This window comes from Macaca mulatta, chromosome 15 (genome assembly GCF_049350105.2).
Source record: "Macaca mulatta isolate MMU2019108-1 chromosome 15, T2T-MMU8v2.0, whole genome shotgun sequence".
Classification (NCBI taxonomy): Eukaryota; Metazoa; Chordata; class Mammalia; order Primates; family Cercopithecidae; genus Macaca; species Macaca mulatta.
This window is the reverse complement of record NC_133420.1, coordinates 16,074,087-16,087,699: the sequence shown is the minus strand read 5'-3', so window position 1 is coordinate 16,087,699 and position 13,613 is coordinate 16,074,087. Positions and strand designations below refer to the sequence as shown.

The 13,613-nt window shown below is 49.4% G+C and overlaps 1 protein-coding gene and 1 long non-coding RNA gene across 34 annotated transcripts in view; one reads left to right on the top strand and one right to left on the bottom strand.

Moving 5' to 3' along the window:
- Positions 1–13,613, top strand: part of PRRC2B (proline rich coiled-coil 2B) — a 131,891-nt gene that overhangs the window by 65,716 nt on the left and 52,562 nt on the right. For all 33 annotated transcript variants that reach the window (XR_013405372.1, XR_013405371.1, XR_013405366.1 and 30 more), the window contains 6 exons: positions 564–666; positions 3,426–3,498; positions 8,587–8,730; positions 11,407–11,648; positions 12,092–12,213; positions 12,669–12,811. Coding sequence is in view for 26 of the 33 variants with exons in the window: in XM_077967420.1 (XP_077823546.1) it covers positions 564–666; positions 3,426–3,498; positions 8,587–8,730; positions 11,407–11,648; positions 12,092–12,213; positions 12,669–12,811 (827 nt within the window). In the remaining 7 variants the exon portion in view is untranslated. The remainder of the gene's footprint in view (positions 1–563; positions 667–3,425; positions 3,499–8,586; positions 8,731–11,406; positions 11,649–12,091; positions 12,214–12,668; positions 12,812–13,613) is intronic.
- On the bottom strand, positions 3,853–13,261 carry LOC144335021 (uncharacterized). The gene is made up of 2 exons (XR_013405401.1): positions 13,038–13,261; positions 3,853–5,128 (listed from the first exon to the last, which is right to left on the bottom strand). It is a non-coding gene; the product is annotated as an uncharacterized LOC144335021 (long non-coding RNA).

The window sequence follows — 13,613 nt, the reverse complement described above, 5'->3', positions numbered from 1 at the left end:
GGTATGGGCTCTGGGTCTGGGATAAGGGGCACAAGCCTTTCATTCCAGTGATTTAGTTTCCCTGTTGGCAAATCCTTCACTTGCATTGTTTACAGTGAGCTTTTAGTTTTTGCAGACAGAAGGCTCTACAAGAAGGCAGAAAAGTTTCATTTTTAAAAAAAGAAAGACCAGGCAAGGTGGCTCACACCTGTAGTCCCAGCTACTTGGAAGGCTGAGGTGAGAGGATTGCTTGAGGCTGGGAAGTGGAGGTTGCATTGAGCCAAGTTTACCCCACTACGCTCCAGCCTGGGTGATAGAGTGAGACCCCCTGCCTCGAAAAAAAGAAAAAGAGGCAGAGGACTGTCTTGTGCTAATTTTAAATGCCAGTGACTAGAACTAAAGCATGGTTTGTTTTCTCATTAGTTTTTGCCAGCATAAAAATCTGCTGGGGAAAGTCGTATTTTTGTTGGCCAGAGGAGGTCTGCTTCCTGTGAGCAGCTGAACAGCTGTGGCTCCTGAGAATGCAGAGACCTGGCCAGCGCACTCTGTGCGGTGCCTGACCCCACTGCCCTGCCTTTGTCTAGTTCCAGTGCGACGGCCTCTCAGCCGCCGGAGTCGCTGCCGCAGCCGGGTTCGCAGAAATCTGTCTCCAATTTGCAGAAACCGACACAGTCAATCAGTCAGGAGGTAGGTGCTGGGACTCCATCCCAACTGTTTCCTGGGCATGGTAGTCCCTCAATGTCCTTGTTGCTGGGGGCTGGGAGGAGTTGCTCCTGAGAAGTGTGGTTGTGCATGGCCTGTCTATTCCAGAGGCACACCCAATGAGTGACTTTAGAAAACCAGCATGGGAAACTGTCGTGGTCACTGGTGAAGAAATTTAATCTGCAACTTTTGGAAAAAGACCTCAGATATGGTGCCTGTTGACTTACCTTGAGGCGTAGTCACTCAGGCCGGACTGCAGACTAGTTCAGGGTGAAGCTCCATGGAAGCGTCACGTGATGTCCATGGAAGCTTGGGTCACAAGAAGACAAAAAGTGGCAGGTCACAGAAAGGTTCACTGGCCGGGTGAGTTCGAAAAACAAAATGAAGCGAGCTCCTTTACTGTAGTACTTTTCAGTGCCTTTCATGTGCTAATACCTACTGTGGCTCTCTGAGAAGAGGATATAATGGGCAGCAGTCCCTAAATTTATTTGTCCCAGGAAACATTTCTTCACCGAATGTCTCTAGGGACTAATGTCTCTCAGAACACGCTTTGGGAAATACGAAGCTACAATCCTTTAATTGTTGATGTGTTTTAAATGTTTCTCTAAGCAGAAAGTAATGTTTTCACCAAGCAAGAGCTCATAACACACTCAGTCCATCAGAGTCTCGCTGCGGGTTTCTAGAGATTGGCAGGAGGATATACTTAGCCGGAGCTGGAAATCTAGATGAGAAGTCTGAATTTTTTAGAAGATGAAAAGAAATGTAGACATAGATACCTCGTATTCACCAGCTCTCTTGGCAGCGGGAATGAACATATTTTGGTTTTGCTTTGCTGCATGGGCAATATGAGGTCTCAGATGTCATCCCCTCTCTGCTGTAACCATACTCGGGAAAGTCTGTGGCTTTGCCAGGACACCCTCTCCCCACCTACCACTGAACTGTGCTTTTAAAATTAAAGACAAAGAAGAAAAGAGGGGTCTGTGATCGTGCAAGACGCCCTTTTCATTGGCGTAAATCTACTGGGACCTTAGGCTAGTCAGAGTATTTAGAGTTGAGTTCCTTTCTGTTTCCCAGAATTTGAAAGAGGAGGAGTGAGCTGATAGAGCTCAGAGATCAGATTTGCCTCTGAAACCTGTTGAAGATGTGTGTGCCCAGACCCCCACCACTGGGGGGACTGTGGGTGAGGTCCTGGGCATCTGTTTGATTGAATTGCTGAAGGGGCAGCTCTATGCCAAGGAAGGGGAACCCATCCTGGCCCTGGCGCAGGGGTCACCGTATCCGGCGCTCAGTGCTGCTTTGCTGCTACCTGGTGTCTCTCACACGTGAGGCACAGGTAAGAAGAGGCACCCGGTGTTGGGCGAGTTTTAGAACATCTCCACGGAGGGATCACAGCAGCTCTGCTCTTGGGATGAAGTTTGCCAGCAGTCTCAGTAACACCTTCTTGGTCCTATGTGTGCTCTTCCTAGTTTAATGCCAGGGGAGTCATCCCTGTGACTGCAGAGGGGAGGGGAGTGGAGGGATGGGATTGCATTAGCATATTAAAGGCCTTCATTGGAGACCTTACGTCGAGGGGAGCCCCTGTGCCTCCTGTTTGCTGCTGGATCTGAAGGCCTCTAGCCCACCTGTGGGATGTGTCTGGCCCCAGCTGCTCTGCCTCCATTGTGCCACTGACCCCACCCTTATGTAGTCCGTGGCAGGGAAACTGTATAGGCACCCCAGGCCACCAGTGTAAAGCATTCAGGGCACCTCTGTGATGAGTAAATGGATTGCTGTACCCGGTCAGCTCTGCATCACAGGCAAGAGAGACAGTTGTTTGCCTTGTGAGTGGATGGTGCTGGCTGAGGTGGGTGGGAGAGGGTAGTGATTTAATATAGCATTTCATCTAGTAAGTGGGGAAACTTCACAAAGCAGCAGCTTGTTTTGTGTATTTTTACCTTCAGTTAGAAGAAGGAGGCTGTGAGTTGAATGTTAGTTGAATGGAAAAGATGGGGTGAGCTTAACGGTTAGAGACTCGAAAGGGCACTGAACATAGGCAGGCTGGAGACTGGTCCTGGTTCTGCTGTTCTGCATCTAACTCAGTCACTCTTGTCTGAGCCTCAGTGGTGAATGTGACTAGAACCTCCCCAGGGTGTGGTGAGCATCTGGTCAGGCTGGGTGTGCCTCGCATAATGCTCACCCTGGCGACTTTTCAGCAGAGGTGACCTGGCATGGTTCTCAGGAGGGGAGCTGTGCCTTGTAGAGTCACAGTCACTACAGAAGGTGCTGCAGCTGGCCCACCCAGCTCAAGATCTGGCACGTTGGCCTCCCCGTGTTCGTGTTCCTCGTTAGCAGTGGTGCAGTTTTAAAAACACATGCCGGAACTGGGCCTTAGTCTTTGTCTCTGGAGCAAAATAAAGTAGCTCTATGTGGACATGGGAGGTTCCAGAGCACCGCATAGAGGGAGACAGGTTTGGGTCCTGGCTTTGCTGTGTCACTGTCTGTGTGACTTGAAGCTGATCACTCCCCAAATCCTGCTCCTTGTCTGTAGAGTGGGCCTGGCATTTTCTGGTCCCTGGGACTGCTATGTGGAGTGTGCATTGCAGGGGTCGTTCAGGGCTTCGCTGCTGCTCAGAAAGTGGTGGTGGATGGATCCTTATAGGGTTCAAATCTAAGGGGCTGGCCTCTCAGCAGCTTGTTGTAATGGGCTGTCACTGTACAGTGGAATAAGGGAGCTGGCCCTCTTCTGATTCTCTTCCTTCTTTCAGAATACAAATTCAGTGCCAGGTGGACCAAAGTCATGGGCACAGCTGAATGGAAAGCCAGTAGGACACGAAGGTGGTAAGTGCGCACGTGTGTGTGTATGTTTGGGGATGGTGGGGAGGGGGAGGTAAATGTCTTTTCCAGAATGTCTGGTTGGGTCTAGGCACCCAGAAGCTTTGAGGACTCTCTTCCGCAAAGAGGTACCGTTCTGTGGAGCCCTTGCCTTGCAGGGCACTGACTCTGCAGAGGGGCCAGCTCTTTGGTTTCTTTGGATGAGTGCTCTTGCTGAGACAGGAGTGCTGACTGGGCTGTGCTGCTGGTGGGCTCCTGTTTGCTCTGCGCTTGTGGCGTTGCCAACACCATCCGCCTCCTCTCTCCTGGGACCACAGGTGGGAGGTGTCACGTGGTGTGGCTTGGGTTGATGAAGAAGCTGGCCGTGGGGCTGGAGTGGCCCGCCTGGAGGATGTTCTATCCAAGCACTCCGAGGGTTACGTGGTGTTACCAGAAGTGCTGCGCCCAACACACAGGAAGCTCCCTGGAAGCGGAACCCACTGTGCTGCTTCCGTGGAGCAGCTCAGGGGAAAGATGAGGGCGATGGACTGAAGGAAACAGTGTTGAGAGTTTTAAAAAATAAATTCATGGGAATTACACATTCACACGGCCTCCGAGGCAGGCCCAGGATAGTGGGCTAAAGCAGTTTGGTGAGTTCTGTGCATCCAGGCTGCCCTCCAGCCCCCACAGTCCTTGGAGAATGTGGGTCAGCAGATGTTCTTGAGAAAACCAAAAGATCTGGATTTTCCACAGGAGCTCTTCTAATTTTTGATGATAGCTTGAATGTTTCTAGCATACTGTGCTTCAGACTAAACTAGGCAGCAGCTCTGAGTGGGAAGGTGAGTGGTCATGGTGTGGGCAGACGATTCAAAGGAATATACTGGGGAAAGCCCACAATTCACTTTCTCCTGTAAAGTAGCACTGACTGCCCTTTTTTACCCTTTGCCGCCATCCTGGGTATTGCCTTCTGCCTCCTGCGCTACCCCTGCCAGCCAAGGCTTCACCAGACTTGGTCTTTAGTAGCCTGTATTAGAAAACCAGCTGCACGTCCTTCATTCCTTGAACCTCACCCCCAGCCTGCCATGCCTCGGAGGTCCTGCCCCTTGTGGGTTGAAATCCCTGTGTTCAAAGGCTCTTCCCTCAGTCTCCAACGGGAAGTGACCCATCAGTCAATGTGCCAATTGGATTTCAATGCCCCAGCTTCTCCCAAGGGGCTGAGGGTACAGATGGAGTGCCAGCAGGAGTGGGGTGGTGCAATTATAGCCATTGCAGCCTCGATCTCCCGGGCTCAAGCAATCCTCCCACCTCAGCTTCCTGAGTAGCTGGGACCACAGGTATGTACCACCACACCTGGCTGATTTTTTTTTTTTTCCATTTTGAGTAAAGACAAGATCTCACTATGTCGCCCAGGCTGGTCTTGAACTCCTAGGCTCAAGCGATCCTCCCACTTCAGCCTCCCGAGTAGCTGGGGCTGGGACCACAGGCGCATGCACCACCACACCTGGCTTATTGATTGATTGATTGATTGAGTGATTGATTGATTGATTGAGATGAGATCTCACTATGTTGCTCAGGCTGGTCTCCAACTCCTGGGCTCAAGTGATCCTCCTACCTTGGCCTCCCAGAGTTTTGGGATTACAGACGTAAGCCACCGTGCCTGGCCTCAAAAGCGTCTTTGAAGATGCTTTATGAAGAACATTCACTGGACTTGTAACTGGTTCTTTGGCTTTCCATATCTTTTATTTCTGTAAGGTAGAATTTTTTGTTTGTTTTGTTTTGTTTTTGTTTTTTTTTTTGGAGGCAGTCTTTGTCACGCAGGCTGGAGTGCAGTGGCATGATAGCTCACTGCAAACTCCGCAAGGTTAGAATTTTTAAAAGTAGATATAATATATTAATTTTTATTTAAAAAGAACTACAAAAATGAAAAGAAAAACCCCTGTATAAATTGACCCAACTCCTATGGAAGCCAGTTTGGCACTGCCTGGCAAAATAATAACACATAATACCCTTTGACCTGGCAAGTGCACCCTGAGGAAATTACTCTACAAATTGTACTTGCCCATGTGTGAAATGACCTGTGTACAAGACTGTTCACTGCAACATTATAATAGCAAAAGATTGCAAACAGTCCCTTGAAATGCCTGTAAAATTATGGTAATGAAATGTGATTTGGCTATAAAGAAAAAAAGCAGAAGTTTTCTATTGATTTGGCAAGATCTCCAGGTGAAGAAAAGTACAGAATGGTATGTATAGTATCTTACCATTTGTGTAAAAAATGGGGGTGAAGGCTGGATGTGGTGACTCACACCTGTAATCCCAGCACTTTGGGAGACTGAGGCAAAGGGATTGCTTGAGTCCAGTAGTTTGAGACCAGCCCGGGCAACATGGCAAAACCCTGTCTCTATAAGAAACACAAAAAATCAGCCGAGCGTGGTGGCAGACGCCTGTAGTCCCAGCTACTTGGGAGGCCAAGGTGAGAGGATTGGTTGAAACCAGGAGTTTAAGTCCAGCCTGAAAAGCATAGCAAGACCCTATCTCTACTCAAAATTAAAAAAAAGAAAGAAAACAATTGCAGGCAGAAACCTGCCAGCCCACAGAACTGACACACTGGGCAGGCTGGGGGCCAAGTGTAAAAGTCCGTTTCGGTTCCCCATCTTGTGCTAGAGTCACGCATCTGCGACACTGTCAGGAGTGTGGGGATTGGAGGGTGTTGTCCACAAGTGTTTTCATGACTCTTTGGAATTCAAAAGGGCTTTTCCTGAGTTGATAGACTCAATTGATAGGTCACCTGAAACAGACCCAGGAGACCTGATTGCATGTTTGGGCAGAGGTCAGAGACTCAGACACCAGCTACTACCCCACCAGTGGCTCAGCCTGTGACTTTGGAAGAAGCCCTCCGACTTTCATGCCTCAGTTTCTTATGGTGGAGAACAGATGGCAGGTGAACATCATAAAGCATTGACACCTTATGAATACTGGTATTTTGCTGTGAGACTTTTTTCCTACCCTTTATCCTTATTAAGGTTAATTCATGCTTACAATAATATCTTCATGATTCTTGAAGCAGAAAGAGGAGATGGAACAGCAATATTGGACAGATGCTGGTTTTTTTTCCTAATTTCAAATCTACCGTATTTTGTATTTTTTTTTTTTTTTTTTGAGGCAAGGTTTCGTTCTGTTGCCCATGGGGGCTGGAGTGCAGTAGCGCAATTTTGGCTCACTATAGCCTCAGTCTCCTGGGCTCAAGCAGTCCTCCCACCTCAGCCTCCCAAGTAGCTGAGACTACAGGCACACACCACCATGCCTGGCTAATTTTTGTGATTTTTGTAGTGATGGGATTTCATCATGTTGTCCAGGCTGGTCATCCTGTATTTTAAAAATGAGAGTTTTTATTTGATTCTTGCCTGTGACCTTCTACCATAATGAAGCGACTGAGTCAGAGCCCCCTTTACAGTGCCCCGGAGCTCCTTCTTGACGCTTGGAGGCCATCTCTGGCTGACCATTGGTGAATGGTGTCCAGTCTCACCCTGTCAGGTTTATTTGAGCAAATTGCTGCCACATGCCTGTGTGGTGATCCAGCCGCGCCTTGCCGGCACAGTCAGCTTTAGTGAACAGGTCTATGGATCAGTGGTGCTAAGAATAATTTAAACTACTTAGGGGAAGGCTGGGGTTTAGCTGTATAGGGAACAAGGCATTCCACGGGGGGCCATTTGTTGTGTGGTGTCGCCACTGTTCCTAGATTTCTCCTGTCTGGAGTGTGCTGTGTATTCCAGATCAGAAGACATGTGCCATTTTTAATCTGTTCATCTGAAAATGGTGGCAGAACCTCTGCTAAGTTCTGTGTGTAAGGGAACAACATTAGGAAAGTCTTCTTCTCTAAAGCAGGTTGTAATGTCAAGGAATGAATGAAAGAATGAAGAACTAAACTGTTCCCAGGATTATACGAGTGGAATGTTTAGCCTTGTAGGGCTCAAGGAACTTAGTAGAAAATGCAGACGGACAGGTGAATGAGGAGGTACTCATGTCTGTACATCTAATTTCCACCTGATCTTACCAGCAGCTGTTATTTTATTTTATTTTATTTTATTTTATTTTATTTTATTTTATTTTATTTGAGATGGAGTCTCACTCTGTTGCCCAGGCTGGAGTGCAGTGGCTCACTGCAAACTCCACCTCCTGGGTTCACAGCATTCTCCTGCCTCAGCCTCCCAAGTAGCTGGGACTACAGGCACCTGCCACCACGCCTAGCTAATCTTTTTTTAATTTTTAGTAGAGATGGGGTTTCACCATGTTAGCCAGAATGGTCTCAATCTCCTGACCTCGTGATCCGCCTGCCTTGGTCTCCCAAAGTGCTAGGATTACAGGCATGAGCCACCGCGCCCGGCCTATTTTATTATTTTTAGAGAGAGAGTCTCACTTTATCACCCAGGCTGGAGTGCGGTGGCGCGATCTCGGCTCACTGCAACCTCCACCTCCCGGGCTCAAGCGATCCTCCTACCTCAGCCTCCTGAGTAGTTGGGACTACAGGCGCCTGGCACCAAGCTAATTTTTTGTGATTTTTGGTAGAGACAGGGTTTTGCCGTGTTGCCCAGGCTGGTCTTGGAACTCCTGAGCTCAAGTGATCCACCCACCTCGGCCTCCCAAAGTGCTAAGATTACAGGTGTGAGCCACTGTATCTGGCAGAAGCAGCATCTTAATCCTTTTGGGGTCGCCTGGGGCAGGGATGGCAGCACTCTCTGTAGGTGTTGCCTCCACAGGAAAGCAGTTGCCTTCTCGGCCTCCCCTGGGCTGATTTGTCTGTGGCCCCAGGCAGTCCGCAGAACCTTCCTTGCTGGGGCAGGCTGTGGCCTGGAGTTGCTGTGATATCTTACCCCATTCCCTTTGTAAGCAGGCACTGGTCCCTGCAGGTCAGCTGGGAAGGGGCATCATGATGTCAGCAGCAGCCTCCCTTGCCACCTTCAGCGCCCCCCTGGTGGCATCTGCCAGCACAGGGCACCCTTGTGACAAGGCTCCCTCAGAAAGCCCACTTGCAGGCAACATGGCTTTCAAGGTGTGGAGTTGGGAAGCAGACGACTCCATCTCACTTCCTCCATGTCTACCCCGTCTTCTTGACAGGTTTAAGGGGCTCAAGCCGACTGTTATCCTTCTCTCCCGAGGAATTTCCGACGCTGAAAGCAGCTGGAGGGCAGGACAAGGCTGGCAAAGAAAAGGGCGTCTTAGATCTGTCGTATGGGCCAGGACCAAGCCTCCGCCCTCAGAGTAAGTGACCGCAGCCTCTGGGCACTCGATGGAGTCACAGAACTTCCTCCCCTCGTCTCTGTGCTCCTAGAAGGGTGCTGATGTCACTGGGGTCTCCGGTTCGAGCTGGAAACGTGGCTCTTTGGCTTGTACCCGATCTGTGCGTCCATTGGACTTGCTGCCTAGGCCATTGGGCATTGTGCCTTTTTTGTCTCTTGGGTTGGGCCAGGCCTTTCCCCTCCCCCTCTGTCATCCAGTTGTTAGTTTTGTTGTGCCTGGTGGCTGTGGCAAGAATGGACAAAGGACCAATTAACTTAGGTCCCCAGTTCAAGAGCTTGTTTTCTAAAGCTCCCAATCCTGGTCGGAATCACTGGGGAGCTGGTGAATGAGTGATTTCCAGTCCTCCCCTCCCCCAGCCCAGTTAGGACCTGTATTTTTAACCCATTCCTTTGGGGATTGTGACTTAAATCAGCCGGCACTGCTCTCTACTGCTCCCTTATCTTAGGTTGGCCAGGGAAGGAGCCGGATTGTGTAGCACTTCTTGCTGGAAATTTCTCCTTGGAAGCCGAGGGTGGCTGGAGGTTAAGGTGGTGTTTAGGAATGCGATTTTCCACGTGTTCTACTCAGGGATTTTGAAGTGGCTCATGTAGTCCAGGAGACTTGATCAGATCTTGAAACGTGAGGGCCTTTTGTTTGCTTGTCTTGAGGCCTCTCCCATTCAAGTCAGAAGTGATGTCCTATAAGTCAGTGATCACTGTGGATGTGTCTTACTTAAACCAGCACTCACTGGCTTTCCAGTGACCCACACAGGACTGGTTTATTTTGCTTCGTGGTTTTTTTTTTTTGGTTTTTTTTTTTTTTTTTGAGACGGAGTTTCACTCTTGTTGTCCAGAGTGGAGTGCAATGGTACGATCTCGGCTCACCACAACCTCCGTCTCACGGGTTCAAATGATTCTCCTGCCTCAGCCTCCCTAGTAGCTGGAATTACAGGAATGCGCCACCACGCCCGGCTAATTTTGTATTTTCAGTAGAGGTGGAGTTTCTCCATATTGGCCAGGCTGGTCTTGAACTCCTGACCTCTGGTGATCCGCCCGTCTCAGCCTCCCAAAGTGCTGGGATTACAGGCCTGAGTCACCATGCCCGGCCTTTTTATTTATTTATTTATTTTGAGACAAAGTCTTGCTCTGTCTCCCAGGCTGGAGTGCAGTGGTGCGATCTTGGCTCACTGCAACCTCTGCCTCCCAGGTTCAACCGATTCTCCTGCCTCAGTCTCCTGAGTAGCTGGGCTGGGACACAGGCGCCCGCCACCATGCCTGACTAACTTTTTGTATTTTTAGTAGAGACGGGGTTTCACCATGTTAGCCAGGATGGTCTCAATCTCCTGACCTTGTTATCCACCTGCCTCGGCCTCCCAAAGTGCTGGGATTACAGGCGTGAGCCTCCGCACCCAGCCTGTTTGCTTCATTTTAGGGGACATGAATTATATCTTTCTGGGATTAATTAAGATGAGCTTCTTTGTGGGACTATAAAAATGTGGACATAGAAGAAGCTTCTAAGCGTCAGTTTCATCTCCTCATTGGAGAAGACGAGGAAATATGGACGGGGTGACCTCGCCCCAAATCTCACAGCAAAGGGGTTGAAGAACTGGGGTCAGACATGTCCTGGGTCTCTTTCCCTTAAGGATTGTGTAACTCAGAGACCGTTGTGCTTCAGCTTCTAACCAAAAGGTGACCGAAAACGGATCTGTTGTCTCATTTGATTTCTTGTTGGCCTCTAATAATTTCCACCCGATCTTACTACATTTGGCAATAGAAAGCATCATTTAAAAAAGACAGGTCGGGCCGGGCGCGGTGGCTCAAGCCTGTAATCCTAGCACTTTGGGAGGCCGAGACGGGCGGATCACGAGGTCAGGAGATCGAGACCATCCTGGCTAGCACGGTGAAACCCCGTCTCTACTAAAAATACAAGAAAATTAGCCGGGCGAGGTGGCAGGCGCCTGTAGTCCCAGCTACTCGGGAGGCTGAGGCAGGAGAATGGCGTGAACCCGGGGGGGCGGAGCTTTCAGTGAGCCGAGATCGCGCCACTGCACTCCAGCCTGGGGCACAGAGCAAGACTCCGTCTCAAAAAAAAAAAAAAAAAAAAGACAGGTCGGCAGGTTTCCACCTGTGAACTACGGAAGTGCCCCACACCTCCACTGGAAGGACAGCGGCTGCACTTTGCCTGTCTTGTGGGCTGGGGGATCTTTATTAAAAGGTGCCACTGCTAATCAAAGCCTGAAACCACCGTGCCTGGAACTCGCTCCTGTTTTAATGTGTAGTCCAGTGCTCACCCTAAGTGGGCTGGTCAGCATTCGTTGAAGGAATGACCCAAGGCTGTTTTCATCAGGGCCGTCTTCCTATCTCTGGGTTGAAGACTAGGGGGAAGGGTGGCGATTGTTACTCACTGATGAAGCCTTTTCTCTGAGTAGATCTCATTTTATATTTCACAGTCAGACTTCCCTCAGCAAGTTCATCCCCATTGGCCAAGGGTCTGCCCCAACCTTCTCTGACAGATTTAACAGTTCTTCACTTTTGGTGTTTTTTGTTTTTCATTTTATTTTTTTGTTGAAGGAGGGGGTCCCTTGACCTTCAGAACCTCATACGATCCCTCCTTCCCCCTCCTCTTCCCTCTCCCCTTTTGCCCCCTTTCAATTTCCAGATGTGACAAGCTGGAGGGAGGGCGGTGGGCGACACATAATTTCTGCCACGTCTCTGAGCACCTCCCCAACTGAGCTGGGCAGCAGGAACTCGAGTACGGGAGATGGAGCCCCCTCCTCGGCATGTACCAGCGATTCTAAGGACCCCTCTCTCCGCCCGGCTCAGCCTGTCCGAAAAGGGGCTTCACAGTTCATGGGAAATGTATACCACCCACCTACATACCATGATATGCTTCCTGCTTTTGTAAGTCTTCAGAGTGTACTTTTTTTCCCCCCCATCAAGTTGGATTGTGTCCAGCAGATAGGTCAAGTGGTTGAATGTCCCCCTCGGGGTCTCCTCTTGGCCCTGTTACCCTACTTCTGAGGCTTCCACTGGTTTTGCATTTTCTCTCCCTGCTTTTTAAATCTTCAGGGCCTCTGGCTTCTTTCCCTGGTGATGTGGATATCATTTTAGGCTTTGGTTCTTTAGAAACAGGAGAGGCAGGTTTTCCCTGACATAGGTCCCCAGGTCTACTTACTGACAGCAGGAATGAAATGGGGGAGATGGCGGTAGGATTAATTAGGAAACCCCAAGACTTTCCTGTTTCTTTTTCCCATTTTCCACTTTACAAAACACATTCTGATTTAAGTGGAAATTGCAATTTGGGCCATTACCAGCAAATCCTGTTCATCGATGTTATGTTTCAGATGTGTTCGCCAAAGTCATCAGAAAACCAGGGTACAGTGGAACGAGGCTCCTTTCCCCTTCCTCAGCTCCGCCTTGAACCTCGAGTTCCTTTTAGACAGTTCCAGATGAATGACCAAGACGGGTGAGTCCATCGCGTTACAGTCACGTGTGTAGAGATGAGTCCGGTGGTGATTCTGGTCAGGATGAGGGGATGATGAATAGAAGTGCTGTGTCTCCTGGAGACCGCAGAGAACTTGACCAGCTCAGCGTGGCAGGGTGTGTGGGGCGGTGGCTGGGATTCGGAGCTGATTGAGAGATTGAGTCATGATTTCAAGTGCCTGGTAGAGTTGAAGTTCTGGCACGTGCGTGTTGCTGCTGCCCTAGGCCTTAGCGACCAGCATGTAAAACTGCAGGACAAAGCAGACTTCTTTCTGGGATGTACTTGTTTGCTCATTATATATTTTTTTTAAAGGAACTGATAGAAATATTAAACATGAACCTTTGCAGTGTGAAACTTGTTTTTGGAGAGGTATTTGATTTTGCTTCCGTCTGTATACTGGACATGATTCCATCATCTTTACTTTTCTCTTTTATCAGAAAAGAAAACAGGCTGGGAGTGTCTCGCCCACTCCGCCCGCTAAGGCAGCTGGTGGAGCGGGCACCACGGCCCACCATAATCAATGCGGAAAACCTGAAGGGCCTTGACGATCTGGACGCCGATGCCGATGATGGCTGGGCAGGTGGGCAGAGAAGCACGGGTGGTTTAGACGGGCAGGACCAAAGTTCATCTGTGCGTACCAGGGATGGAAACCCCTGGCGCCACTGTGTGTTTTCCCTTGGCAAGATAGGGACTAAGAGCAGGACAGGGAAGCAGCCCCGATGCCCTCCTTCCTCATTTACTCCCCGACTAGCGGTTCCTTCCTGGCCAAGCCATTAGCTTCTTTTGGTTTTTAGTCTTGATCTTACAGTTTTGTTGTTAACTTTTAAAAAATTATTGATGATGCAAAATTTAAACACAAAAGAAAATAATAGCTCCCAACCACTGATCACTCAGGTTCAATAAGTACCAATGTTCTGCCATTCAGTTTTTGTTTAATTTTTTTCCAAGAGACAGGGTCTCAGCTACTCTGGGCATACTACCTATGGATTAGCCCTGCTTTGCAAGGAGCAGTAAAAAAAATAAAAAGGAAGTCTGGGCACGGTGGCTCACGCCTGTAATCCCTTTGGGAGGCTGAGGTGGGCAGATCACGAGGTCAGGAGATCAAGACCATCCTGGCTAACATGGTGAAACCCCGTCTCTACTAAAAATACAAAAATCAGCCAGGTGTGGTGGCGCACACCTGTAGTCAGCTACTCAGGAGGCTGTGGCAGGAGAATCACTTGAACCCAGGAAGCAGATGTTGCAGTGAGCTGAGATCGTGCCACTGCACTCCAGCCTGGGTGACAGAGCGAGACACCATCTCAAAAAGGAAAAAAAAAAGGGTAGAGAAGGGGTCTGGCTGTGTTTCCCGTTCTGGAGTGGAGTGGCTGTTCGCAGAGTCC